The sequence below is a fragment of the Oryx dammah genome, unplaced genomic scaffold (assembly GCF_014754425.2).
Source record: "Oryx dammah isolate SB20612 unplaced genomic scaffold, SCBI_Odam_1.1 HiC_scaffold_25, whole genome shotgun sequence".
In the NCBI taxonomy this organism is placed as follows: domain Eukaryota; kingdom Metazoa; phylum Chordata; class Mammalia; order Artiodactyla; family Bovidae; genus Oryx; species Oryx dammah.
In genome coordinates, this window is record NW_024070209.1 from 99,877,994 (window position 1) to 99,903,105 (window position 25,112).

Below are 25,112 nucleotides of genomic sequence, written 5' to 3' on the forward strand. Positions count from 1 at the left end.
GTTCACTTTTGCCCTCTTCCCATTCTACTCCCCTTTTCTTCTCTAATCCCCCGTCTCCCCCCCGGGACCCGGGCCCCCGGGCCTGGGGGGGTTTGGGGTCTGTCCGGGGAAGGGGGACAATGGGAAAAAAAAAAAAAAACAACCAAAAACCAGTTGACTATGATGAGTGGCCTTCATTTTGTAGCTTCAGGATGAAGCGGAAATTTATCTGACTTGAGGACTCGTGGCCCCAGACTATTGGCTTTCAGCAGAAAAGTTAATTGTACTTTAGGGATGTAAATCTGCTTGCATTTGTCTGTCCTTTTTATTTAGGACTTAAAACAGGAGGAGAAATGTAAAGCTCCTTTTAGAACAAGCAGTAGAATTCCGGCTACTGGAGTGCCATTGGAGTTGTAACGTTTTTCTCTTTAAAATGAAGGAGAAATGAACAGGAGGCCTCGTTCATTGTCTCACCTACTTTTATTTTCTCTCCAACTTTTTGACCCGAGGGTCTGCATGAAGTCACAAGCGCAGCTCAAACCATAAACACCAGTGGTACAGACGAAATCAGTTGGCCCTTCTTGCCATGAGACGTGTATATTGGCCGCCTGGGAGAAGGCGCATCCAGATGGAGTGGGCTCACAAGATATAGCTTTAGAGGGAGAAGATGGTTTATTTGTCCCTAGAAGTTGGCATGTGAGCTGCCAAAATCATCTTCAGTTAATATGTTGCTTATTTTCCAAGTTGCTCAGAATTCTGAGCACATTCTCATTTACATCTGTAACGAGTTAGTGTTAGGCATCACCATCCATTTTGCAGATGATGCTTCAGGCAGAGTAGATGAATGGACTTTTGTAGCCGCAGAGATGGAGGAAGGTTTAGGTCGCAGCACTGTTGTGACACTGTTTTGTATTCCCTGGAGGTAAACAGTAGATTTAGTTCTTACCTGGATGGTTTAATTATGGGGTTTTTTTTTTTTTTTTTTTGGAGGTGAGGGTTTACAAAATCTGATGTTTCTTGAAATGACGTTGACTCTCAAGTTTAAAAAAAAAATTCTGATTACAGCAGACTACCTGGCATTAAGTCTCCATCTAGGAAGGGATCACTCTAGGAATTCTTTTCTGTTACTGAGTTATCCTTCTTTCATTGTTCTGTTTAATTGGAGAAGGTAAATGAAATCATTGTTTTGTAGTTGAAGGAATTTAACAGACCTAAATGATCTTTTCTTAAAGACTGGATGTGCTATTAGCTGCTTGGGAAAAATATTTCTAACATCTGGATAAGTAATCCAGCCCTTTTGTTTTTACCGACATCCTAAATCAGTCAGTGTTTATTGACACACACTGGGGGCCAGGTGTCCCAAGTGCCCAAGAAAATAGAATATGATCAAGTTTTCCATTGAGAGTAAGTTCAGCCATATATGCAACTTGATCATGCATCTATTGAGATTTAGGCCTAGCTGTCAAAGCAACAATTATTAAATGCTACTGTATTCCAAGCACTGTTTGAGCATACTATGTGGTTTTATTTGCTTATTTCTCTTGATAGCCCTTTGGTTACTTCCATTTTATAGATGAAGAAAACTTGACGCATCTGAAAGTTAGAAAGCTTGTCTACGGTCACAGAGCCCGCAAGTGGTGGTGCTAGGACGTGAACCCTTGCTGTCTGGCCCCAAAGAGCCCAGATTTAGCCACTATATGCTTTACCAGCTATGACTGTTCATCTCCTTTGGAACTCTCTGTGGATGTTAAAATAGTATCTTCAGAAACACTCTAAAGCGTGAAACAGGGATTTTTTTCTTTCTAATACTGATTAAAAATGACTACTTTTAGCAGTAAAATTTAAAATGTTTAAATATTTATTAGAATAGCTGTACATCATTAAAAAATTCTTAAAGGTTAGTGAGAAGAAATTCTGTTCTTCATCCAGAAACCTCACTTGAGTTTCTTGTGTACCCTTCTAGAAACATTTTATGCATATATAGTCATTGATAGCATTTAACTTCCATGTTCCAGCTTTGCAAAAATGTATGTTTATAGGTGTATCTGTCCTTTATGGCTACATTGAACTTTACAATCTTAGGTCAACTTCAAGCACTGAATTTTCTGATTATAATTTCTTCTCTCTCCTAGAGGTGTGAAAGAATCATGAACATTCGCCAGTTGAATTCTTCCCGCCGCCCCCCCCCCCGCCAGGTTACTTTGACTTGTTCGTGTGTTTGTTTGCGTACACTGTGCATGAAACTTACATGTGGACGTGTTAGTTCTGTGAAGTGAACTCTTTGTGAACTGTCAACATTTATTTTAAGAGCCCACTTTGAAACGCTTCTATTCAGCAGTTAGCTTTCTGGTGGAGGCTTTGTGTGGTGCCAGCCACACAGATACACTTTTAGAACTCCTGCCTCACAGAAGCTCATGCTCTCTTTCTAAATACTCTCTTCTGAGGTCATCAAATACTTCCCTTGTTTAGTAACAAAGAAAAATCTGAAGCTCTCTCTGTAACCAAATAGAAAGCCAGTCAGTCCTTTTCATTTGAGGGTTACATTGACATTGTTGAGCATCAATGAGGTGACAGTTCTTTGGCACCAAGCACTTCATAGACATCCTCACTTCATTCTCATACTGACGCTATGAGGTTTCTAGAGAGGAGGAGGAAGAAGGGCCCCAGTTCAGTTGGGTAGGAAAAAACATTTGAATTTGGAGTCAGGCGAACCTAGTTTTCTTCATGTCTCAACTCTTCTGCCTTCTTACCTCCAAGACCGAGAGAACAAACATTCTCTGGCCAGCCCACCTTCAAGGATTGTTTCTGAGGATCCAGGAGATGAGTCACAGGAAAGCTTTGAGACCAATGAAGTGCTAAGTGTATGTATTTATACTGATGTGAGGCTCCTTTGGGATGTCCTTAAATCCAGGCAGTATTATGGCTAGAATGTTGCCGAGGTCCTGTTCTCCTGGCCTGCCTGGCCTGGATGTCAGCCATCCTGGCAGTGAAGTGACTGTGGCATGTTGCTCTCTGAGCCTCGGTGTTCTCATTTCTAATAAGGCTCATCATAGTCCCTGCCTTCTTGAGTTGGGAGATTCACATCAGACATTTCATTTAAACTGTTTAGCACAGAGCAAGATGTTAGCAAATGTTAGCTGTTGTTAATTTAAATATTTCACGGTCTAAAATGTTGGCATTGCCAATTGCTGTAATGGCTGAATTGTGATGATAGAATTTGAACTAAACCCACCCATAGTTTTTCTTGTTAAAAAAGCAATTTGTTTCCAAGTTTGCTTTGATGCCTGTAATTAATACTTCCTGTCCTTGGTTGTAAGGAAGAGTATCTTCTCTTCCTTTGACCCTTTCTTACTCCCATGGTGAATATTTTAATTGTGAAAGAAAAATCCTGTTGGCAGGAATAGATGCCATAGTTGGCATCTTATTTCTCCTCTCTAGAGATGCATTTCCACAGCTCCAAACATGTGAAAACTGAAAATTTCATACTACTTATTACCTTATTGTAAAATCAGGCCACAATTTTATCAGTGTAATCACTGATCTGAAATAGAAACAGGAAAAATTGTTGATGGATAGGTTTTAAAAATGCCTAACATTGTACAGCATGGTGACTGTAGTTAATAGTGCTATATTGTATATTTGAAGATGACTTAGAGAGTAGATCTACGTCCTCCTCACAAGAAAAGTCATTTGTAACTGATGGATGTTAACTAGACTCCCTGTGGTAATCATTTCATAAAATGTGCATATGTCAACTCATTATGTTGTACACCTTAAATTTAGACAATGAGGTATGTCAATTCCATCTCAATAAAACTGGAAAAAATAAAACCAGAAGTATATGTAACCAAGAACCAAAGATCAGAAGAGACATTGAAAGAATTTAACTTTCCCTCTGTAATGGTGATCTGGCATTGAGAGTGCAGAATCCTAACCACTGGACCACCAAGGAATTTTCGTGTTTTTTACTTTTTTTTTAGTGGAAAAATTTTAAACCTGTAACAAAAGCAGACAGCATAGTGAAGTCCCTTGTACTCCTGTTCATCTTTAATAGTTAGCACTTATGGTCAGTCTTGTTTCTTGCCTAGTGAAGTTCCAAAGCTGTTTGGAAAAATAGCATGTTAGTTGCTGACTTTTGAGAGACTTAACTTTGTCCTCAGATACTGAAAGTTGTTATTCTCTGAAATTGGCTTTCGAATGCTTCCATCTTAATCCACACCTTCGATGCTTTGTTATATACTGTCTGTGTTAGGTGGTGGTGATAGAGCAGACAGACAGGAGGAGGAGGAGGTACAGACTAGGAGACAAAGGCAAGAAGACAAGTTGAGACAGGAGAGGCGGAAACCAAAGATGAGAGAGAAGGAGGGGGTTAGGGCTAGGACAGGGGCAGAGGGAGGGTGGGGGAAGGGAACAAGAGATGCCCGAGTGGAGCAGGAAAAGAGCGAGCCAGATCACGAGAGAGCAATGCTGAGACTGAGTGAGACTGAGAGACAGGTAGCCGATGGAGGGATTCCTGGAGAGAGAGCATGTGAGGCTCTTCACATCTGATTCCATTTCCTGCAGTCTCAAGTATGCTCATAATAGAGGCTCCTCAGTGGGTTGTGGGGATTTCGTGCAGATAAAGTGCTTGGCACAGTGCTGGCACTCAGCAGGGATCAATGAGTACTAGCTGTTGTTCCCTTACATTCAGTTGCATAAACTTCAGCCTTATTACTTAATTCTACCTAATCCCTATCAGTCTTATCAGTCCTCAAATTTAGCCAACAGCACTATACACTGAATACCTTAACCTTAAAATTTAACCTAAAGATGGGCCATGAATAAACCGAGTTGACCATTGTGTTTTGGAGACAAAATACCTTTATTGGGGTTACATTCGGTTGCTCCAGTTTCTGTTGTTTGCTGTCCAGTCCCTAAGTCGAGTCCCACCCTGCAACCTCACAGGCTGCAGCACACCAGGCTTCCCTGTTCTTCACTGTCTCCCGGAGTTAGCTCAGATTCATGTCCATTGACTCAGTGATGCCATCCAGCCACCTCATCCTCTGTCACCCTCTTCTCCTTTTGCCTTCAATCTTTCTGAGCATCAGGTCTTTTCCAATGAGTTGGCTCTTTGCATCCAGTGGCCAAAGTATTGGAGCTTCAGTATCAGTCCTTCCAGTGAATAGTCAGGGTTGATTTCCTTTAGGATTGACTCCAATTAAAGTTATTCCAATAGTAATGCCCGATGAGACGACGTTCTAGGGAAATTGCCTTCCATTGGGCAGCCTCTTCACTTCACTCGGGTCTAAGTGACCCAGGAGCCTTGATGATGCTCTAACAGAAAACAGGAAATGCGAAAGGAGGGCTTACATACCCTCCCAAGCCTGGCAGGCAGAGGGGGAGGCTTTCAGTCTGTTGCAAATGGCCTGTGACAGAAGAAAAAAGGCTTTTAAGGTTAGAGGGCTCACTGTGGCCACTTTGACTCTGGGCCAGTCCTAACCCTTTCTTCCCTCACAAACAAGAAGTCTGTGGAGGCATCTCAGCCTGTTAGGAGACAGTAATGAATCCTGTTTCTTTTGAAAGCACAGAGAAAGGTACTTTCATGCTACACCTTGTTTGGGGTTCTTGGCTGTGGTGTACATTCCATTTAAAAAGTTACTGTGTTTCCTAAATCTTGCTAAGTTTTACTGGTTGGGTTGCATCTGCTTCTCATCTTTCCCGTCTGCCACTTATGCTGTTCTTACTTAAAGTTGACAGGTCATTAAGGTGCAGTCTTCAATCATGACAAATGCAGGATTTTCTTACAACTGAGTTCATTCTAAGAAACCCTGAGCAGGGCTGAGTCATATATTGTATTAGGCAGGGAAACTGAAGACTGTGAGAACGCTCCATCTCTGCCCCAGAGGAATTTACATTATTGTGGTAACGATAATAAGAGAAGGGATGATTACCCTTTGTTGCAGTGCCCTGGTGCCAGGCTCCATGCCCACATCGGTGCGGAGAACTTCTCCACCCGCAAGTATGCGTTGACCCCCGCCTGACGGCTCGACTCGGTTTTGAAGCCATTGTGCAGTTGAGAAACTGAGGCACAGAAATTAATATCTTAAAGACATGGTGGGCTGTGATTTGAACAAGGCTTGCCCACCCTGGAGCCCAGGCTTAGTGTCCCACGAGGGACATGGGGGCAGATTCCTCACGGCGCCCTTGACGGACATCAGGTCCTTCCCGAGTGTGAGGCGAACCGGAAGTAATCAACCAGAGGTGAGGGGTGGGGATGCAGAAGGACCAGTCAGAGGTTTCCTGGAGATGGGGCCTGCGGGAGGATGAGGAGGGGCTAGGCATTCCAGGGGGAGTGACTGGCCCTGGCCAAGGTGCTCACGGCCGAGGCAGCAATGGGGAACCCACAGGGGCATATGGGAGGAGGCTGAATGAAGAGCAGGCGTCCTGAGGGAAGATCGTCCTTCTGGAGCTCGGGCTCCTCCCGCAGAGGTGGCGGCAGCAACAGCTCCCGCCGGTGTCTGGGGGGAACAGTGTCTCCTACATGGTCGGGCCAACTGCCAGCTTCCCCGCGAGGCACGGGATAGCCTTGTTCCTCACATCGCCTCAGCTGACGGCGCCAGTAAACGTTTCTCTTCGGCTTCTCGGCCGGCGGCCATCTTGGTGGATTTTAACAGAAGAGCGACTTGGGTCAGATCTGCATTTTTTTAGGAAGCCCGCTCTGGTGGCAGTGCGGAGGTGGAACGAGGGGGTCAGATCAAAGCTGGGAACCAGTCGAGGGTGTGGAAAGTACAGGCTTGCTGAGAGATTTGGGAGGAAAAGTGGCCAGGCTGTGGGTGTGCGCTGACTGGGTTGAGAGGGAGAGGGGTGTGAATGTTGGGTTCAGAATGATGTGAAGGTAGTGGAGTCTTCTTTTATGTCGGTCCTTGTACTCCATTTTTAGTCATCGTAGACGTCATTGACAGTAGATTCTTAGAAAGTGACACGAAATTCCTTTGTTTTGTTTTCGCTTTCTGGTTGAGCGAAGGGGGACAGGGACTGTGTATCTTCAGAAGAGTTAGTATCCGAACTGCCTATCTGGACAGAGGTTAGGATGGAGAATTCTGTTTTCTAAAATTGACTGCCTAGGAGTATCACAATATAAAAAGGTTCCCAGCAATAGTTACACCTTGGGCCAATTTAAGTAACTTGTTAAAAAACTTTTTTTATTTTTTAAAGGGGATTTCTCTGGAAGCCCATCTAATTTATTGCCTATAACACCCCTATATGGGAAGTAATGGGAAGAAAATTATTAGTTCTTTTTACTTAAAAAGAAAGAAACTTGCATAATCTGGACTTAATAGGAACTTACAGCGACCCCCTTTTTAGGCCTGTCTCTGTCAGGTTGCTGGGTTCTGCTGAACCACGTCAGTAGACATGAACCTGCAAGGCCCTTGGGCTCTGGGATGACATTCAGAGGCTCCATGTCCTTGGATAGAACAATATTTAAGACTTTATTTCACTGAGTGCTAACTGAAAATTAGTGTTTTATCTTTTTTCTTTTTACAAATGTCTATAACAAACCACAGGAATATTAGCAGTGCTTCCACAGTAATATTAGCAGTGCTTGTGACTTTGCCAGCAGTAGAACGCAGATATTTTCATATTATCTAACAATGGTGATTATCACCTAAATTCATCACTACTTTGAAAGGACAGCTACTGCTGGAGCTTGCAATTTAATGTGTTAATAAAGGAGCGTATATTTAATGCATAGTGAAGAAACACTGTATTACAGATTACTTTCAAAAGATACTTTGAGAACTGTTTCAGTACAGTTGTTCTCTGCATTGCTCCATGTTTATTTGATGTGTTTGCAGACTATTCTGAGGCGTTCCTGGGCATCACCAGAGGGCTCACAGCACAGCAGAGGTGAAGCCCCTTCCCTGAGTAGGCTTGATGTGTCAGGCCGGCCTTGGGTCCCTGTGTTAATCAGGCTTCTCTTGCTAGGCATGGTCTCATTCAGAGTCTACTTTCTTCCTAACCCTGCTGAGTTCTCCCCACTTCACAACTCCTGGTAGTCCATGTCTGTGTCCTTAAAAATTAATCCACAGGACAGCGCTTGTATTCTGTTAGACTTTTTGCTTTGAGGGTGTGTACATCTCCCTGAACAGTTGTTTCTCCATCAAGGAGCAGAGGCTGTGTTCCTTGCATCCTTACCTCGTTGCCCTACCCTTGCTCCCCAGCAGCTGACACAGTGTTTTGGGGGCGCTGGGAACATTGTGTTCAGAGTGTAAAGTTAATGCCAAGCCTTATTCAACTAAACTTGTTTTTTAGGTTTAACTGCTCTGGGTGAGGGTGTAAATTACAAAATAAAGGACCATGTAGAATGTAGATAAAATGACTTTCATCGAGTTCAGATTGTGGGAAATCATCCTTTTCCTCTAAGCTCATATTATAAAAAGTTGTATCAGACTGTTATAAACTGACTTGAGAATAGTCTGAGCATGATCTCATCGGTTGGAACCGAGTGTGAAATAAAACACGAAGCCGTCCCTCTTTTTTGAAGGATCTGTTTTATAGATTTTTAAATTACAGAGATTCCTTGAACTGGAGGATCATATTGAAGGGCCCACAAAGGAAATAAGACTAAAGCGACCAGGATTTAAATAATGGAATGTGAGCAAAAGTAAAGGGGGTGTTTATCACGTGTGACATGCCCCGTCCTCTTTCCCCTCCGCGCGCCTCCCCCCGCCCCCACCAAGAGCCACGAGGTGGACAGTAATGACTGCCACATAGCCTGGCTGTCTGACTCCGGCAGGAACCTCGAACTTGCACGATCACCAACAAGAAGGTGGGAAGCTTTCCTGGAGGTGAAGCCTCCCTTTCCCTCCCCTTCACCCCCTCCTCACTCGTATCCCTCCCACCTCCTCCCTGCCACTCCCATCCCCTCCCGCTTTGGGACTGAAGTACCCTGTTCCCCTCCTCCTTGGCAGTGGCAGCTTTAGCAGCAGCCCCTGAGAGTCTAGACCAGACATGCCATATGGGAGAATCTTTTGTAAACATTTTTGATCAGTGACTCACAACTTTTAAGAAAGGATTATTTTGTATAAAATGATCTTTAAATTATACTTAAAGACCCAAGTGCTTTTCTTCGAATGCCGTCCAAGTAAGTTAATCACTCACAGCTCCAGTGAATTCTGTGGCATCATTCTTACAGACTTTTCAGTTTGTTGTCACAGTTGGAGCCATAACTTTGGAGCACGTTTAGATACCACCATTCTTGGTATTCAACTGGCTAATTAATGACTTTTCCTGAGTTTTGTGGGTGAGTGGAAACCTTTTTATGAAGGATATGGTAATAACAAAAAGATTTCCAATGAGGTGAGAGGCATTCTTGAAGATAAAAATCTTAAACATTTTAAAGCTATGACTCAGGATGGCACAGAAAATGTTAAACTAACATTTTTAAGAAGAGTAGATGCAAGGATTTCTTTATCCGTTGGCAGAAGAGGGGAGCTATTTTGGGCATCGTTTTTTTAATGACTCCTTTGAGCTCCTTTAAGGGTCCATCCGGGGACTGGCAGGAAGTTCATGTATTAGTCAAGAAAGATTTAAGTACATTCTGCAACTTGGGCCTTGTAAGCTGTGATCATTTTTAAGGTTGACGAGCATCGTTCACTATGAAATGAAGCAAGGAACTTGGCATTTATTCGTCGTGAGTCAATTTTGACATCAGCCTGGATTGGGAATTGACTGGAAGGTTTTGGTGTTGGACTGTGGCTGCACTTCAGTGTCTCGATCCAGAGGCATGCATGAGCAATACTTCCCTTTGGGCTTTGGCCATTAATTTGTGGAATGGAGCAAGAACTGGAGAGGAAAGTCGAGAGGCTGCCTTGGATTTCCTGAAGTCCTGTTGAATCAGAAAGCAGTGGGAGGCCCTTTCCTTCCTGACAGAGCGGCCTCATCCCCTCACATGGAGTTCTCAGCCTCTGTCTCCATGTGAGGGACAGTCCCCCTTTAATAATCCACACTTTAAATCAGTAGTCACCCCTGGGCTGGTGTCTCTGTTCTGCCCATTCCAGGTGTTTTCCAGGCCACTTCCCCCGATTATGTAACTTTGATCAAATCCAGATGCTGCAGAATGTTTGATAGAAGAGGTCAGATGGCCTTTGAGAAGAAAAGCATTTCTGTATTCAGACTCTAGTTTAATTTCCTGTGTAGCCTTGGTCTGCCAGAGTCGTGTGCTCACGCCCACGAGGTTGGGATCCTGCAGGGAAAGGCACATGGACTTTTTCAGGACAGAGAGAGGAGTCCATCCTCCCCCTGTGTACTTTTTCATGTTAGATGATCAATTATATAAGTGTCAGCTGGCTTCTTTATGACCATTTTTCTATTCTTGTAACTGTTCTCTGGTTATAGAAACAGTTCACATTCATGATGAGAAGTATGCCAGGATATAGAAAAGAAAAAAGAAAACTTAAAATGTTTGTAATCCCACCACCCTGTGTTAAACTACTGTTAATGGTACTGTTGACAACTACCATGCATTAACTACTGTTCACATTTTGGTGTAGTTCCTTCTGGACTTTTTTCAATTTTTATAAAATTATGGATTGTTATAGTATGTTTCCAAGTTGCTAGATATGTTTTTCCAAAAATATTTTAAATGACATTATGACTATATTTTATGGATGGACCACAAACTAACCTATCTTGAATGGGTAAATATTTTGTGCTTTTCCTTTTTGGTGCTGTTATTTTAAAAATCAGTACATATAAATCACTGGAGAAGGAAATGGCAACCCAGTCCAGTATTTTTGCCTGGAAAATTCCATGGACAGAGGTGCCTTACGGGCTGCAGTCGGTGGGTCTCAAAGAGTCAACACAGCTGAGTGACTGAGCGTATACAAATCATTGTTTGGGTCTCCTGGGATAAATTCCTCAAGGTATATCTAAGGTGATGAAATTCTTCAAAGACTCAGTTCAGCTCATGTTTCCAGTTTTTCTCCTAAAATGTTCCAGCAGTGTCTACATCAACTACTAGCATTGTATGAGAATGCCCATTGCATTGAAGTTTTACACTGTTAGTCTCAAGAAAATGTCCCTCCCCAACTTGACAGAGAATTTGCCTTTCTTTGATTACAAGAAAGGTTAACATGCTTTCCTTGTTTAGTAGTAATTTAAATTTTCTGTGCATTGCTTATTCATAGTTTTGGTTTGTTTTTCCATAGTGGGAGTGTGTATGTTAGTCGCTCAGTCACTTCCGACTCTCTGTGACCCCATGAACTGCAGCTCACCAGGCTCCTCTGTCCATGGAATTCTCCAGGCAAGAATACTGGAGTGGGTTGCCATTTTCCTTCTCCATTTTTCCATGGAGGAGGGTTTTATCTTTTCCCTTTTGATTTTCAAGAGTTCTTTTATGTTAAGGTTCCTTTGCCTAATAAGTCTGCTTAATATAACAACCATAAACGCTCTTTTGACTTACTTTCACTTAACTGACTCTCTGCAGCGTGGAACGGCCTGGCTCCCTTCATAACACACGCCTCTCTGGTGCCCACAGAGTCGAGCAGCCGCTCCTCTGCCACATTCTGCTCCCACCCCCTGAGTCACAAGCACACCCAGAGCCACTTGTGTTTCTTCCCACATGCCTTTTTTTCAGATATTCTGGTTTTATTACTTGGTTCATATGAAACCAGTGAAATCCAAATGTGAAGAGATTTGTCTATGAAAATTTAGGTCAGTGCTTTAGAGAGACTCTATAAATACAGGTGTCTTTTAAAAAAATTGTTTCAGGACTAGGTGTGAGTGACACAACTGTGAATAGTTGGAAGGGATTGTACTGGGATTTTATAGCGAGTGGCCCACCCTCTTCCTCCACCTGAGGAATGTAGAGCTGGAACTGAGATGAGGCATTGTGGGTGAATGGTAAGACAGCATCCAACTCTAATCACACACCCACACTCAGGACAGTCCTCGGCCCTGTCGTCAAGATTAGCAAATCAGTGTACATTCAGGCGGGGCTCGGGGATCTCATGTTCTAATTTTGAAGAATCCCCTGCTTTCACCAGCTTTTCTGGTTGATTGGTCAGCCTCTGGTCACGATGGCACTAGATACGCTTTTAGAGCTATGTATATTGTAAGTACTCAGAGAACAGGGCCTAACACATCTCACTAAGCCTTTTGCACATTCTAGGAAATGATAGTGTCACAAGACCCTCTTGAAATTCTCTTTGCCCTCATGATTCACAGGATGAAATACCAAGCGCAGTGGTGACATAATTTGGGACTTACTCTTTAGAAAAACAATTCCTGAAGATTCACTGTAGTCAGTAATGCAAAACTAGGATAGAGAGGGCTTCTTATTTATGTTCTATTGGTTTATTTCAAAGAGATTGCTTAAGAGTGTTTGTTTCTGAAAGTTTTCCAGTCGTGTTTCTGGAAGGTTAGCCTAGTGTCTCAGATACTTTAGGTGCCTCTAGTGTGTCCTTTGAAGTGACTACTGGAAAATCATGCCAACCCCTGAGATGTGTGTCATTCCCCAAGAAAACATGTTTGGGAAAAACATGTTTCCCATAAAAAAGGGGAAAACTGAAACAATTTTGTTTTCTTGCTTTTGTGTTTTGGCATAAAAATCAGAATTTCCCACTTTCCTCCTTTTTAAAAGTTTGATTTCTTACTGTAGTGTCCTTAAATGAATATTCGGATTTCACCCCATAATATTCTACAACTGTAAAGATCTACTTGGAGTAGATTTGCTGCCTTGAAAGAACCTATGGAGAGTTTGAACAGAGTTCAAAGAAAAAAAAGTAGAAGAAACTTCAGGAAAAAATACTGAACTGTGTTTAACCCCTTAGTGGGTAATAATCACACGTTCCTAACATAAAAGATGTTGATTGGTTTTCAACTTTTAGAATATACTTAGGTGATGGCACCCCACTCCAGTACTCTTAGCCTGGAAAATCCCATGGCCGGAGGAGCCTGGTAGGCTGCAGTCCGTGGGGTCGCAAAGAGTAGGACACGACTGAGCGACTTCACTTTCACTTTTCACTTTCATGCATTGGAGAAGGAAATGGCAACCCACTCCATCGTTCTTGCTGGGAGAACCCCTGGTGGGCTGCCATCTATGGGCTCACACAGAGTCGGACACGACTGAAGTGACTTAGCAGCAGCATAGACAAAAATGGAAGACTTTGTTATGACAAAATGGAAGAACAGAACTTTTACACAAAGTAAAAGAAAATGAAAAGAAGGCCTACTTGGAGTATGTATGTGGGGAAGTAGGGGTAGGTAGACGGAAGGGTAGGAAGTTAATATCCTTATCTTGTGAGGTAAATCATTGAGAGATACTGACTCTAGCAGGGAGAACAGGGAATTAAAGTGGAAGTCTCTTACTGAAAATAGAAAGGTAAGTAGTTGAGCCTGGTGTGGGAGAGGGAAGGGCAGTTGTAATGATAGGATAGCTTGTGTTTAGAGAGATGGAGGTGATCACCAAAATAAGGCAACTGTTACCTCTGGGTAACAGAAGAGTGGGATGGAAAATGTTTGTCCTTCATTATAAGCCCTTCAACGCTATTTGATTTTTAAATTATGTATTATGTTAACATTTGTACATTTGAAAACATTTTAAAGCAAGAAGCTTTTGCTCCGTATTATAACATAAATTAGCAATGGCAAAGAGGTGTGCGGGTGGACCGTCTCTTTCTCATATAATTCATTTTGAGTTAAAGAACTTAAAGTTTAAACCGTTTGGCAACAGTAAGTAATTACCTCTCAGGAATGTAAATGCTTAGGGTTTTTCACAGGATTTGGAAATGGAAGAGTCTCATTTTTTAACCCCCTTTTTTATTAGTAAGTAGTATGTACACATGTTAAGAAGTAAAAGTAAACCAGGAACGTATAATGTTGGAAACACAGATTTTGCTCCTGATAATGAAACTTTTTTCCATTTTTTTCTCTTTCTCTTCCAGAAGCCCTTCAGAGGCCAGTAGCATCTGACTTCGAGCCCCAAGGTCTGAGTGAAGCAGCTCGTTGGAACTCTAAGGAAAACCTTCTTGCTGGTCCCAGTGAAAATGACCCCAACCTTTTCGTTGCACTGTATGACTTTGTGGCCAGTGGGGATAACACTTTAAGCATAACTAAAGGTAAAGGAGCTGTGGGCAGCTGCTAGTGGTTGCAGGAGACAGAGATGGGGGGAATGTGGCTTGACTGGCCACACCTTTGCTTGTTGAAAGAGCAGTTTGGAATGCAGAGAGAGCCAGAAAAACTAAGAGCATCTTTATGAGAGTCACTTTTGCTTCAGGAGAAAAGTTCTTGAATAGTTCTTAGCAAAAGCAGAGCTTTCTCTATTTTGTATTGAAAAATACATCTGGACCAAACACTAAAAACACAAAACACTTTTTTTTTTTTTTTTTTAAGAAAAAGTATTTTTCTACAAAAAGCTTCCTTATATTAGAAACTAGGGCACTTGAATAATAGATTTATAAAAACTGTGGTTATGTATTTATCTACATATTCACTGTCAACGGGAAACTGCATACTCAGGCAGTTCTAAGTGCATATATTTATGTGGACCTGCTGAAATGAAGTAGGTATTTAGGAATTTGGAGATTTTTTTTTTTTTAGCAATTACAGAAGAGTGAATGAGAATGAACGTGTTAGCTTTTAAACCTGACGAGTCCAGTTCGGGTTCTTTTCTTCTAAGGTGAAAAGCTCCGGGTCTTAGGCTACAATCACAACGGGGAGTGGTGTGAAGCCCAAACCAAAAATGGCCAAGGCTGGGTCCCAAGCAACTACATCACGCCGGTCAACAGCCTGGAGAAGCACTCCTGGTACCACGGGCCTGTGTCCCGCAACGCCGCCGAGTACCTTCTGAGCAGCGGGATCAACGGCAGCTTCTTGGTTCGGGAGAGCGAGAGTAGTCCTGGGCAGAGGTCCATCTCACTGAGATACGAAGGAAGGGTGTACCACTACCGCATCAACACTGCTTCTGATGGCAAGGTAGGCGGCCCTAGGCAGGGGTACCGATGGGCCCAGGCGGGGCCAGAGAACCTGCAGCTGGGCTGCTAAGTTCTTGCAGCAAAGCAAGAAGATGTTTGAAACAGCAGGCATCATCCCACTAACCTGGTCAAAGACCCTCTGTGGAGGAGCAATCATGTGCAGTTAGAGGTCTGCAGCGTGATGTTCTTTCATTGTCCTCCTGGAGTGGTGTGGTCAGCAGTTTCATAAGACAGGTAGACTGTCTTTTGGGTTGTGGACATACTTCTTACATTAAGACTCTCCCTTTTTAGAAAATCTCTTGTTATAGTAATTTATCCTTAGTGAGAATTCACACAATGGATGGTTATTTTTAAAGTGAAAGATCACCTTAATAGTACCTTTCCAAAACAAGTGTGGTACATGGGCTTCTTCCTGTCGATAAAATCACATGTGTGTGTAATATTTTTAAATAAAGATGGGATCACATTATACCTATATATTTCCAAACCTGAGCTATAGTTTTGTAAAGGAGTTGATATATATGGTTTCTTGATCTTCCCATAAACAGTCATTAAGAGTCCATGAAGGGAAAGGAGAAATTTACATTTACTGAGTTCCTACTATTCTTTTAAACCTTACCTTAGTCCTCAGGACAGATAGTGCTTTTATCTGCATTTTTGCATTAAGGAAATGAAGGTTTGAAAGTGAAAGTCACTTAGTTGTGTCTGACTCTGCGACCCCAAGGACTAGACAGTCCTTGGAATTCTCCAGGCCAGAATACTGGCATGGGTAGCCTTTCCCTTCTCCAGGGGAGCTTCCCAATCCAGGGATTGAACGCAGGTCTCCCGCATTACAGGCAGATTCTTTATCAGCTGAGCCACAAGGGAAGCCCAAGAATATTGAAGTGGGTAACCTATCCCTTCTCCAGCTGATCTTCCTGACCCAGGAATCGAACTGGGGTCTCCTGCATTACAGGCGGATTCTTTACCAACTGAACTGTCAGGGAAGCCCCCAGTGAAGGTTTAGAGGGATAAAATTTCTTTATTGAAGATCACATAGTGAGTCATCGATGGAACCAGGCTCAGATTCCACTGTCTGCTTCATGCTGTCATCGAGGGTATAGATAGGTGGATTGTCGGCATGGGTCCAGATGGTGTATATATTTTTTAATAACATGTATTGCATGCATATGGTTTTTTTTTTTTTTTTTTTTTAAAGAAAATCAATTGCCATGAAACATAATTCTGTCCCCTAATTCAGTTCCCCTGCCCAGAGGCAACCACTGTGACCCTTTTCTCCCATAGTTCCTCTGTGTATACTTGTTTATACTTTTTAAGAAACACAAGTGATACATAATCTACACTGTTCCGCATCTTGCTTTTCCAATCTAATAATATATTTTGGAGATTGTTTTATGGCAGCACATTCAGAACTGCCTCATTCTTCTTAATGACTACATGGTATGGATGGACCGTCATTTTTTTAAGCAGTTCCCTGTTGGCCAATTTTTGGGCCATTTCCAGTCTTTTGCTATTATAATGCCGTTATGAGGTGGACTTCAAGCCTTTTAAAAAAAATCTTGGCCCACTGTATAAAAAAAAAGAGCTCTACACCACCATCCCGTATACACAGTAGTAACAGAAGATTCAGGAACCCCTACTCATGACTCTTACTGTATGTAATGCACTCTGCTATTTTGTATACCATTCTGTTCTGTTTCATTTAAAAACATTCTGGGCATAATCCACTAAATTTATTCTGTAGACCCCACTGGTGGGTCATGACCAGCATTTTGAAATTACACTGCACATACTTCTATGTGTACAGTCCAAGTTATGCAAGATAAGTTGCTAGAACCGATTGAAGGTAATACATATCTAAAACTTGTATAGATGGTGCCAGATTACTTTCTTTAGGAATTGTGCAGATGTATTTTCTCACCAGCAGTGTTGTGAGAGTGTGTTCCCTTTCCCCTCCTTAGCAGTCTGTTCTCAGACTTGCAAAAACCTATCACTGACTGGTAAAGATGATACCTCATTATATTTACTATACCTATGCTTCCTAAATTCATCTTTTCTTATATATTTGAAGTATACCAAATTTACATTTGTATTTAGGTATATTCTCTTTCATTGGTCTGTCTCTTCATATACCAATACCAGACTTTTTAATTGTACAACTTTAAAATATATTTTAATATCTGGTAGGGCTAGTCCTTTTTTTTTTTTTGGCCAAACCTCGGTGACAAGCAGGGATCTTAATTCCCTGACCAGGGATCAAACCCATGCCCCCTGCATTGGAAAGCAGAGTCTTAACCACTGGACCAACCAGGGAAGTTCCTAGTCCCCTTTTCTTAATCTTGCTAGCATTTTCGTGGCTATTCTCACACATTCATTTGTACCATATAGACGCACAGTACATGTCTTTTTTCAGTGTTCTCATCTGATGTTTTTCTGATCCTTTCCGTCACTCTCCATGTCTTTACACCAGCACCAGAGTCTGTATGACAAACAGCATAGGCTGCTGTTGACGGGTACCCAGAGTGCGGCCTCATCAGCATGCTTTGCAGGCCATTGTTCTCAGCCCAGCTGTGGAGCCAGGTCCTTCCATTCTGCGGATATATTCCAGGGTGCTGGGCCCTTTGCAACCTTGCCTTCAGGCCACAGGGGAGCCTTTTCAGTGAATGAGAACAGAGTGCACCACCCATGGCGGGGAGGTGATTTCCTGGAGCTGACAGCTTGCTTCCCATCTGTGCTGTTTACCCAGGGCGAGCCATGCTGCACCGCAATAATCAGGCGAGGTCTGTACTGAACAGGATAATGGTTTCTTTTCCCTGGAGTTGTTTAATCAGCATCCTTGGAACAGATGCAGGGCAGGCATGATCTAGTTTGACAACTCATTAGCTGGGGGTCGGTCTGAAATATTGTTAAAGCGGGGAGAGAGCAAGGCCTGCGTGGATGTATGACCTGTAGCATTCATCTAATGAGGAAGCCCAGCTCCCTGTCTGGAAGCTGGTGTGTGCCAGGTGGGTTCCTTTCATTCCAGGTAGTCCACGGGGAGCTGACCAGGCAGTGTCCATTACTCGGCAGCTCATGAGTATGTCCTAGGTTTCTTGACCCCCCCTCTCCTCCTCCACCCGGCCCCCAGCAAAGACTCCGTTCAGCTGTCCCAGCACCTGGAGACTTCTCAGCCCATGGGGTCATCAGGTCACACTCGAGGGGACTCTGTTGGGTGGGGTCGTATTCCTGGAATGAGTGGAACAGCCTCAAAGTCGGAGGGAGGGGGAGGTATTACAGCGGCGCATGGGACAACGTGGCTCGGCACTGAAAAACGCAGCTCGCATAGCAGAGCTTTGATGCAATCCTTTTTGGATTTCGAAGGGGAAAATTTAAAGTTTGGTGGGAGGAATAGGCCAGGGTTGAATAAGTTTAATTCTTATTTTCAAATTAGCTAATCTTTAGAAAACAACTGAATTTTTAGAAGATTCTTCTCTCAGGCCCCAAAGGATTTCTTTCTGCCTCCACCCTCTTGGCTCTGGTTTCAGCAGCCCTTGTGGCTGGTCAGTCGGCCTCGGGCCCCAGAGCCCAGGACTCCGGGAGTCTCAGGCTAGCCTCTTGGAAGGGCCGTACCAAACAGCCATTGTTGTTTCCTGGGTGTCCTGCGAGGTTTAACAATCTCCAGATACCCTGGGATTTGGTTTTTGTTCTTGATGCTTTCTTAAAGTCTGGAACCCTCTGCCAGCGGAATTAAAGGCTGCTGTTCTTCTCCACCACCCACCCCCGTCATTCTCCTGTTGTTTGGTTATTTGTGTCTCTATCTTTCTTACTTGGCGGGACGCCACTGCCAAGCTCCACAGTTCCTCACAGCCCTCGGTAAGAGTCTTTCCTTCCTTTCTTCAACGAGCCACCCAGTTGGCATTTATTTTCATGGGCTGCTGAAGTCACAGATTCGGGGTTGACAGGAGCAGAATCTGGGCTTAGCTTTAGCAGAGGCAGCGTGAGGGGGCACCACCTGTGTCAGCTCTCGTGTCTTTAAGACCCGCCCGCCCTGACACCGGCTTAGCAGGTGCAGGCACCTGGTGAAAAGCCTGCTGAACCAAACTGACCTTCCCTAGTCCAGGAGACCAGGGGGAATTATTAGTGAGCACTGCCTTCCTGCTGGTGTTTGAGGAGCTTGGGAGTTGCTGGGCAGGTGTCACTTCTAGCCTCACAGCCTGTAAATAACACATCCGAGGTGGGACGCCAAGGTCTGAGGCAGCCAAAGGTTGCCCAGGTCTGATGAGCCCGTGAGCCTGGCTGTCAGGAGGAGAGCTGTTCCTGGTGAGTGTCTCTGACAGGCCCCATCTCTCGGGTCCCCGCGTGATTAGGAAGACGTGCAGCCCTGGCTGAGCACCCAGAGTGTTTATGTAACTGGGCACATAGCATGGTGACATGCCATTCATAATGCTCATTTCACTTTCTCCTGTGCACATGCCATGAATTCCTGATGAAGATTCCCTCAGTTCACTAAGCAACATGCCGCTCACAGACCAGCCCTAATCAGAAGGAGGCCCCCAGACTTGACTCTTAGAAGGTGGCTGTGCCGTATGTTGAAGGGAGAGCAGTGTCAATATTTAATAAATGTCGGGATGTAAATTTTATGTTGAAAAATGAACTGAGTCTCAGGGTCTGTAAATTTAATTATTGAGAAGGATAAAGTTTGCCCAGTCAGGGAAACCTCCCATCATTCTGAAATCTCTTAACCAAGGAGCTTGAGAGGGAATCAGCTGAGACCAAGAACAAATTCTGCATAAACTAGGGCTTAGGGGAGCCATTAGCATTCTGTGCAACTGAGTGAACTTGATCCTCGGGTTGGAGAGCGCCGCTTTCAAGCTGATGGGGAGAAACGGGTAGCAAGCCTCGCTCCCAGGCGACCTGCCCCGGGAGCCCAGCAGGCGGAACAGGCTCTTCTTCTGCCTGTGCTGTGCACAGATTTCCAGGCTGGGAGGGTCACTCTGGTCCCAGGGGGATGCCTCCTTGGAATGGCTTTTCCCTCCTCTCATCACTCCTTGTTAGGAAAAGTGCCCACCAGCTGAGCAGCCAAAGAGAAAAGGACTTGGGGAGCTGGGGGTGGTCTGCAGCCTGTAGTGGTGCAGTCAGACTTTTCCCGAGAAGGACAGGGGTTAGGAGCTCTCCCCACGTCCCCGACTCCGTCATCTTTGTGAACGGCAGGTGCACTGGTGACTTAACACTGACTGGGGTGCCGTGTCATCAGTGTGCAGACATTAAACTGAGGGCAGGCTCAGCAGTGCCCTCCTCTGCCAGCCCCCGATCCTGCCTCATTCAGAGGGCCTGCGGGTGGCCCATGGCCTCTCCCTAGAGCGGTTCACTCATGGCTTGGTCCTCGGCCCTCTGAGGTGTGAAGGTGGGGCCTCCTCACCCTGACTGGTCCTCCCACCCAGAGGCGCCCTCTTCCTGAGGGACAAGCTCCCCAGGGCTGCAGAATCGTTCTGCATAGTTCTTGGGGTTAGAATTTTATTTTAGTAGAATTGCTATAAAAAGAGTGCAGATTATAAACCTCTAAGCCAGAATCATTCCTGAATATTCATTGGAAGGACTGATGCTAAAGCTGAAACTCCAATACTTTGGCCACCTAATGCAAAGAACTGACTCATTTGAAAAGACCCTGATGCTGGGAAAGATTGAGGGCAAGAGGAGAAGGGGATGACAGAGGATGAGATGGTTGGGTGCATCACTGATTCAATGGACATGAGTTTGAGTAAACTCCAGGAGTTGGTGATGGACAGGGAAGCCTGGTGTGCTGCAGTCCATGGGGTCGAAAAGAGTTGGACATGACTGAGCGACTGAACTGAAGCCACAGTTTGCCACTGGCTTGCCTGATTTTTAAAAATTTGTCATCTTCCCAAGCAAAGAAAGATCTCTTATTAAGGACTCCAGTTTACCTCTTGAGAGCTATAGATGGGATCTACTTTTATATTTGTTGTTATTTCCTTCCTTTAAACTGTTTTACTGCCTAAAATTGCAGACATGCAGAGAGTAACAGAGCCTTCTGTTGTCAACAGCCGAGGCCGCAGCCCCGTCATAGGTGTTCTGGGCTTTTTCTTCCTGTGTCTCTTTTTTTCTTAAGTAAGGAGTTAATACAGCTGCAGCTGACTGATCCTGTTCCTTCTGTCCCTCTTGCTTCAGGCATCACCACTGTCCCAAATCTGTATTCCTTCTTCCCACATCTTTGCAGTTTGGGCAAGGCTTACGAACACCTAGTCGTGATTTTAAAGATCCGTTCCACCTTGAGCGATTGTCAGCTGCCCTTAGTAAGCCAGCAGAGTCACTTGTATGCCTGGATCCCAAGTGTTCTCTGTGAATTTTAATGTGAATTGGTTTTGGTAAGGAAATACCCCCTCACTGCATCATTGAACCAAAAAGAAGGAAGGAAGATAGCCGTCCTGTCCTCATGCTGCTCTCTGCCAGCCTCTGCCTTTGCCTTCCTCCCCTTTGCATGTTCAGACGAAGATGCCACATGGAGGGGTTCGCTGTGTGGGTGCTCACCTGCTGTCAGTCTCAATTTGAGACTGACGTGTATTTGTGTCTCTATCCCTTTTCCTTACTTCCCTGTGCTGGAGGGGGCTGTGTGGCCTCTGTGTAGCCCTCCATGCCCCCACTCTGTCCTGAGAGAGAGCTGGCAGGGCATCCCACATGGCCACTCCACGGGCATTTGCAAGTCTTGGCCTCTGATGCTTCCTACTCAACCCAGATCGAGGGAGTAACAGTTAGAAGATTTACGTTTTATTTAGTGATTTTCCTCTGATCACTGTTGTTGCTGTTCTGTTGTTAAGTCATGTCCAACTCTTTTGCAGCCCCATGGACTATAGCCCTCCAGACTTCTCTGTCCATGGGATTCTCCAGGCAAGAAATACTGGAGGGGATTGCCATTTCCTCCTCCAGGGGATCTTCCCTACCCAGGGATCAAACCCACGTCTCCTCCATTGGCAGGCAGATTCTTTACCACTGAGCCATCAGGGAAGCCTGATCACTGTTTAGTTCTAGATAATTATATCATTATAAGTTTAGGGTAATAAACATAATTATTGTAATTCATTTTCTTTTCTAACCAGCAAATACTAAGTTCTCCTGTTTATTAATTTAACCAACAACATTTATTGAGTACCAGTTATGTGCTTGTATCTTTTTCTGGACACTGGGGACACAGGATAAAAGCGGATGGCCAAAGGGCTCTATTCTCATGAAACTGGCATTCTGGTAGGTGGAGACAGACAGTAACCAAGCAGGTAGACCAGAAATCATCAGCCTGAGGTAAGTACAGTGCAGAGAAGTAAGACGGGGGATGAGAAGACTGGTGCTGAGCCGTGACTGCGTTGGCCAGTCAGGGAGTACTTCATGGATGCTGCCAGTGTGCTCTGGCTGGTTACAGAGAACCACACATGTGGCGGTCAGGCAGGCGGAGGATTTCACAGAGAAACACAGCGTGAGTGATTTTCTCCACCCGGGGTCCTGTGTGGAGGGTGGTTCCTCTGAGGGGCTGCTGTGCGTTAAGGCTCCTCAGAAAGAGCTGGCCTCCTGAGTCACTGGGTTCTGCTCGCTGGCTGAAGGCTGTCCCTGTCTCCTCAGCTCTACGTCTCCTCAGAGAGCCGCTTCAACACGTTGGCCGAGCTGGTCCATCACCACTCCACTGTGGCCGACGGGCTCATCACCACTCTCCACTACCCGGCCCCCAAGCGCAACAAGCCCACCGTCTACGGCGTGTCCCCCAACTACGACAAGTGGGAGATGGAGCGCACGGACATCACCATGAAGCACAAGCTGGGAGGCGGCCAGTACGGGGAGGTGTACGAAGGCGTGTGGAAGAAATACAGCCTGACGGTGGCCGTGAAGACCCTGAAGGTAAGCCCGGGACCTGCCTGGCGGGCCGTCCAGCGAGACCAGCCACTCACGGTGCCTCAATTCCGGGGAGCCTGTTGTCCACTGGGGCATAGCCATGCGCCCTCCGTCGCCTGCCTGCACGTCCAGCCCCTGGCTTGACTCCCTGGCACATGCCGTCTGGGTTTTTGTGAGCGGGTTGACTCATTCTCTTATTCTCCACGTGTTTCCACATATGCTGAGAGCTGAAAAGTGCTATGGGTTTTTTTTTTTGGTGTAAAACGATTAGTCATTTGAAGGAGTTTTTTCATCCTATGGCAAGGGTGTTTTAAAGCTGCGGGTTTCCGTTCAGTTTGTGTGGCATTTGAATCACTTCCTATTGAGTTAAGAGGGCGGGGGTGAGTGGGCAGGGAATCTCTTGAGTTTTGTAGGAGACAAAACCAAATCTGTGGGTTTTTTTTTCAGATGTGAGAGCAGATGCGCCAGGTGTTTCTAGTAGGTTCCAGTTCTCTGTATCATGTGTCCAGACTCCTGGAAAGACGAGTGTGGGGCTGCCCCCACCAGGAGGCGTTAAGAAAACATGAGGGCTTCTTGCTAACTCAGATACTGTCTATTCTGTGCCCTTACCTGTGGCTTTCCCTCTCAGCTGATGCCTAGTGTTTTTCATGTCCAGGTGGCTCTTAGGATGCCCAGGGAGGGAAGTTTTCATTTGCAGGCCTCCACCTCCTTAAAAGTGTGACCCACAGTTTTAGCTGTGGCGAGAGTGTCCCCTAGTGTTGACCTGTGTGGTTTTCACTTGTTTTAAATAAACTCCCAATTCCGTTGAGCTGTGCCCAGAAATGGGAGAGAGGGGAGCTCCATTTTGCAGCTATTGGCGGAGAAGCAGAACTGAAACACCCACCCCTGGGGAAAACGAACCCGAGTGTGTACGCGCTTCTCGAAGGTCGTTCGGGTGCATGTGGCCAGAATGCCTGCCCTTTCGGGATCCAATTAATGCCCTGATACTCTCACTCAAAGGTATGACAAAATAGAAGTTGTGGTTTCTGGTTGCTACGAAGTGACACTTTAGAGAAAAGATCCCATTCTTTAGTCCCAGAGACCAAAGGTGGCTTCCTGGCCTTTGTACTGAGCGCGTCCCGTTAGCTTGGTCCTTGGATGCAGGATTGATACACTTGGTTGGGGGATGGCATGAATATTTTGAGTACTCCTATATATTTTCCAGATAGTGAAGAATTTGGTAAATGCTTATCAAGTTTTAAAAATCCTCTCATTTGCCAGACCCTGAGCTTAACACTGGGATTGTGAAAAAGGAATTGGACAGAGTTCTTGGCCTCGGGCCACGTCTAGGCAGTTAGAGTTGTCTGTTTGGAAGTAGGTAGTCTGAAAAGTGCAAGTGTTAGTCTCTCAGTCGTGTCCACTGTTTGCGGCCCCATGGACTGTAGCCCACCAGGCTCCTCCGTCCATGGAGTTCTCCAGGCAGAAATACTTGAGTGGGCAGCCATTCCCGTCTCCAGGGGATCCTCTTGACCCAGGGCTCGATCCCGGGTCTCCTGCACTGCAGGCAGACTCTTTACTGCTGAGCCGCCAGGGAAGCCCTACTCGCAGGCTAGTTGGTAGGAGAAATGGGTCGGTGTGCCACTCGCTGCACCATGTGTGATGGAGGCTGTGATTGCGACAGGAGCTCGGAGCTGTAGCGCCACGTGGGGACGAGAGGAGGGATGGGTGAGTGCTGCTGGCCAGGGAAAGGGCAGGATGGACCCGAGCCTGCCACAGAGGAGGAACAGGGTGAGCGAGGGGACGGAGCTGGGAGAGGGAGGTAGGGGGCAGAGTGGACTCGGCATGTCTCAGAGCTCTCGAGCCCGCCTGAGGAGCTGGGGTGCTATCCCGGAGGCAGTGGAGCACCCTGAAGGTTTTGATACACAGGAAGAAGGTGATCGGATTCACTGCTCCTGGGACAGCCCTGTCAACGGGCTTTGAATGAGCTCCCTGGCAACGGCAGGGAGACGTGTGCTCCCGTGTCCCCATGTGGCCACAGCTGCAGACCAGACCCCGGGAGACAAGGCCTTGGCTGGCTTGCAGAACTGGTCAAGGCCCAGGCGCTACCCACATGCTTGCCGGGATTTGCCAAAGCCAAACAAGAGAAAAGGCACAAATAGATAGCGGTCTGGGAGAGGCCTGTTCGAAAACTTGAGGAGGAGGTAGCAGTTGCACTTGGGGAAACTGTAGCCCACTAGCTGTGCCGAGCCGTTGTTTTCTGAATGACTGAAGAAGATGCTTCTAGAGGAGAGGCTCCCTGGAGCTCAGGGGGGTTTTATTCTACCCGTA

General features: G+C 45.3%; 1 protein-coding gene across 2 annotated transcripts in view; it reads left to right on the top strand.

The window, feature by feature from the left end:
• The window catches only part of ABL1 (ABL proto-oncogene 1, non-receptor tyrosine kinase), a 138,028-nt gene that overhangs the window by 90,266 nt on the left and 22,650 nt on the right, over positions 1 to 25,112 (top strand). For both annotated transcript variants that reach the window (XM_040225400.1, XM_040225401.1), the window contains exons 2-4: positions 13,905 to 14,078; positions 14,639 to 14,934; positions 22,539 to 22,811. In XM_040225400.1, the coding sequence (XP_040081334.1) occupies positions 13,905 to 14,078; positions 14,639 to 14,934; positions 22,539 to 22,811 (743 nt within the window). The remainder of the gene's footprint in view (positions 1 to 13,904; positions 14,079 to 14,638; positions 14,935 to 22,538; positions 22,812 to 25,112) is intronic.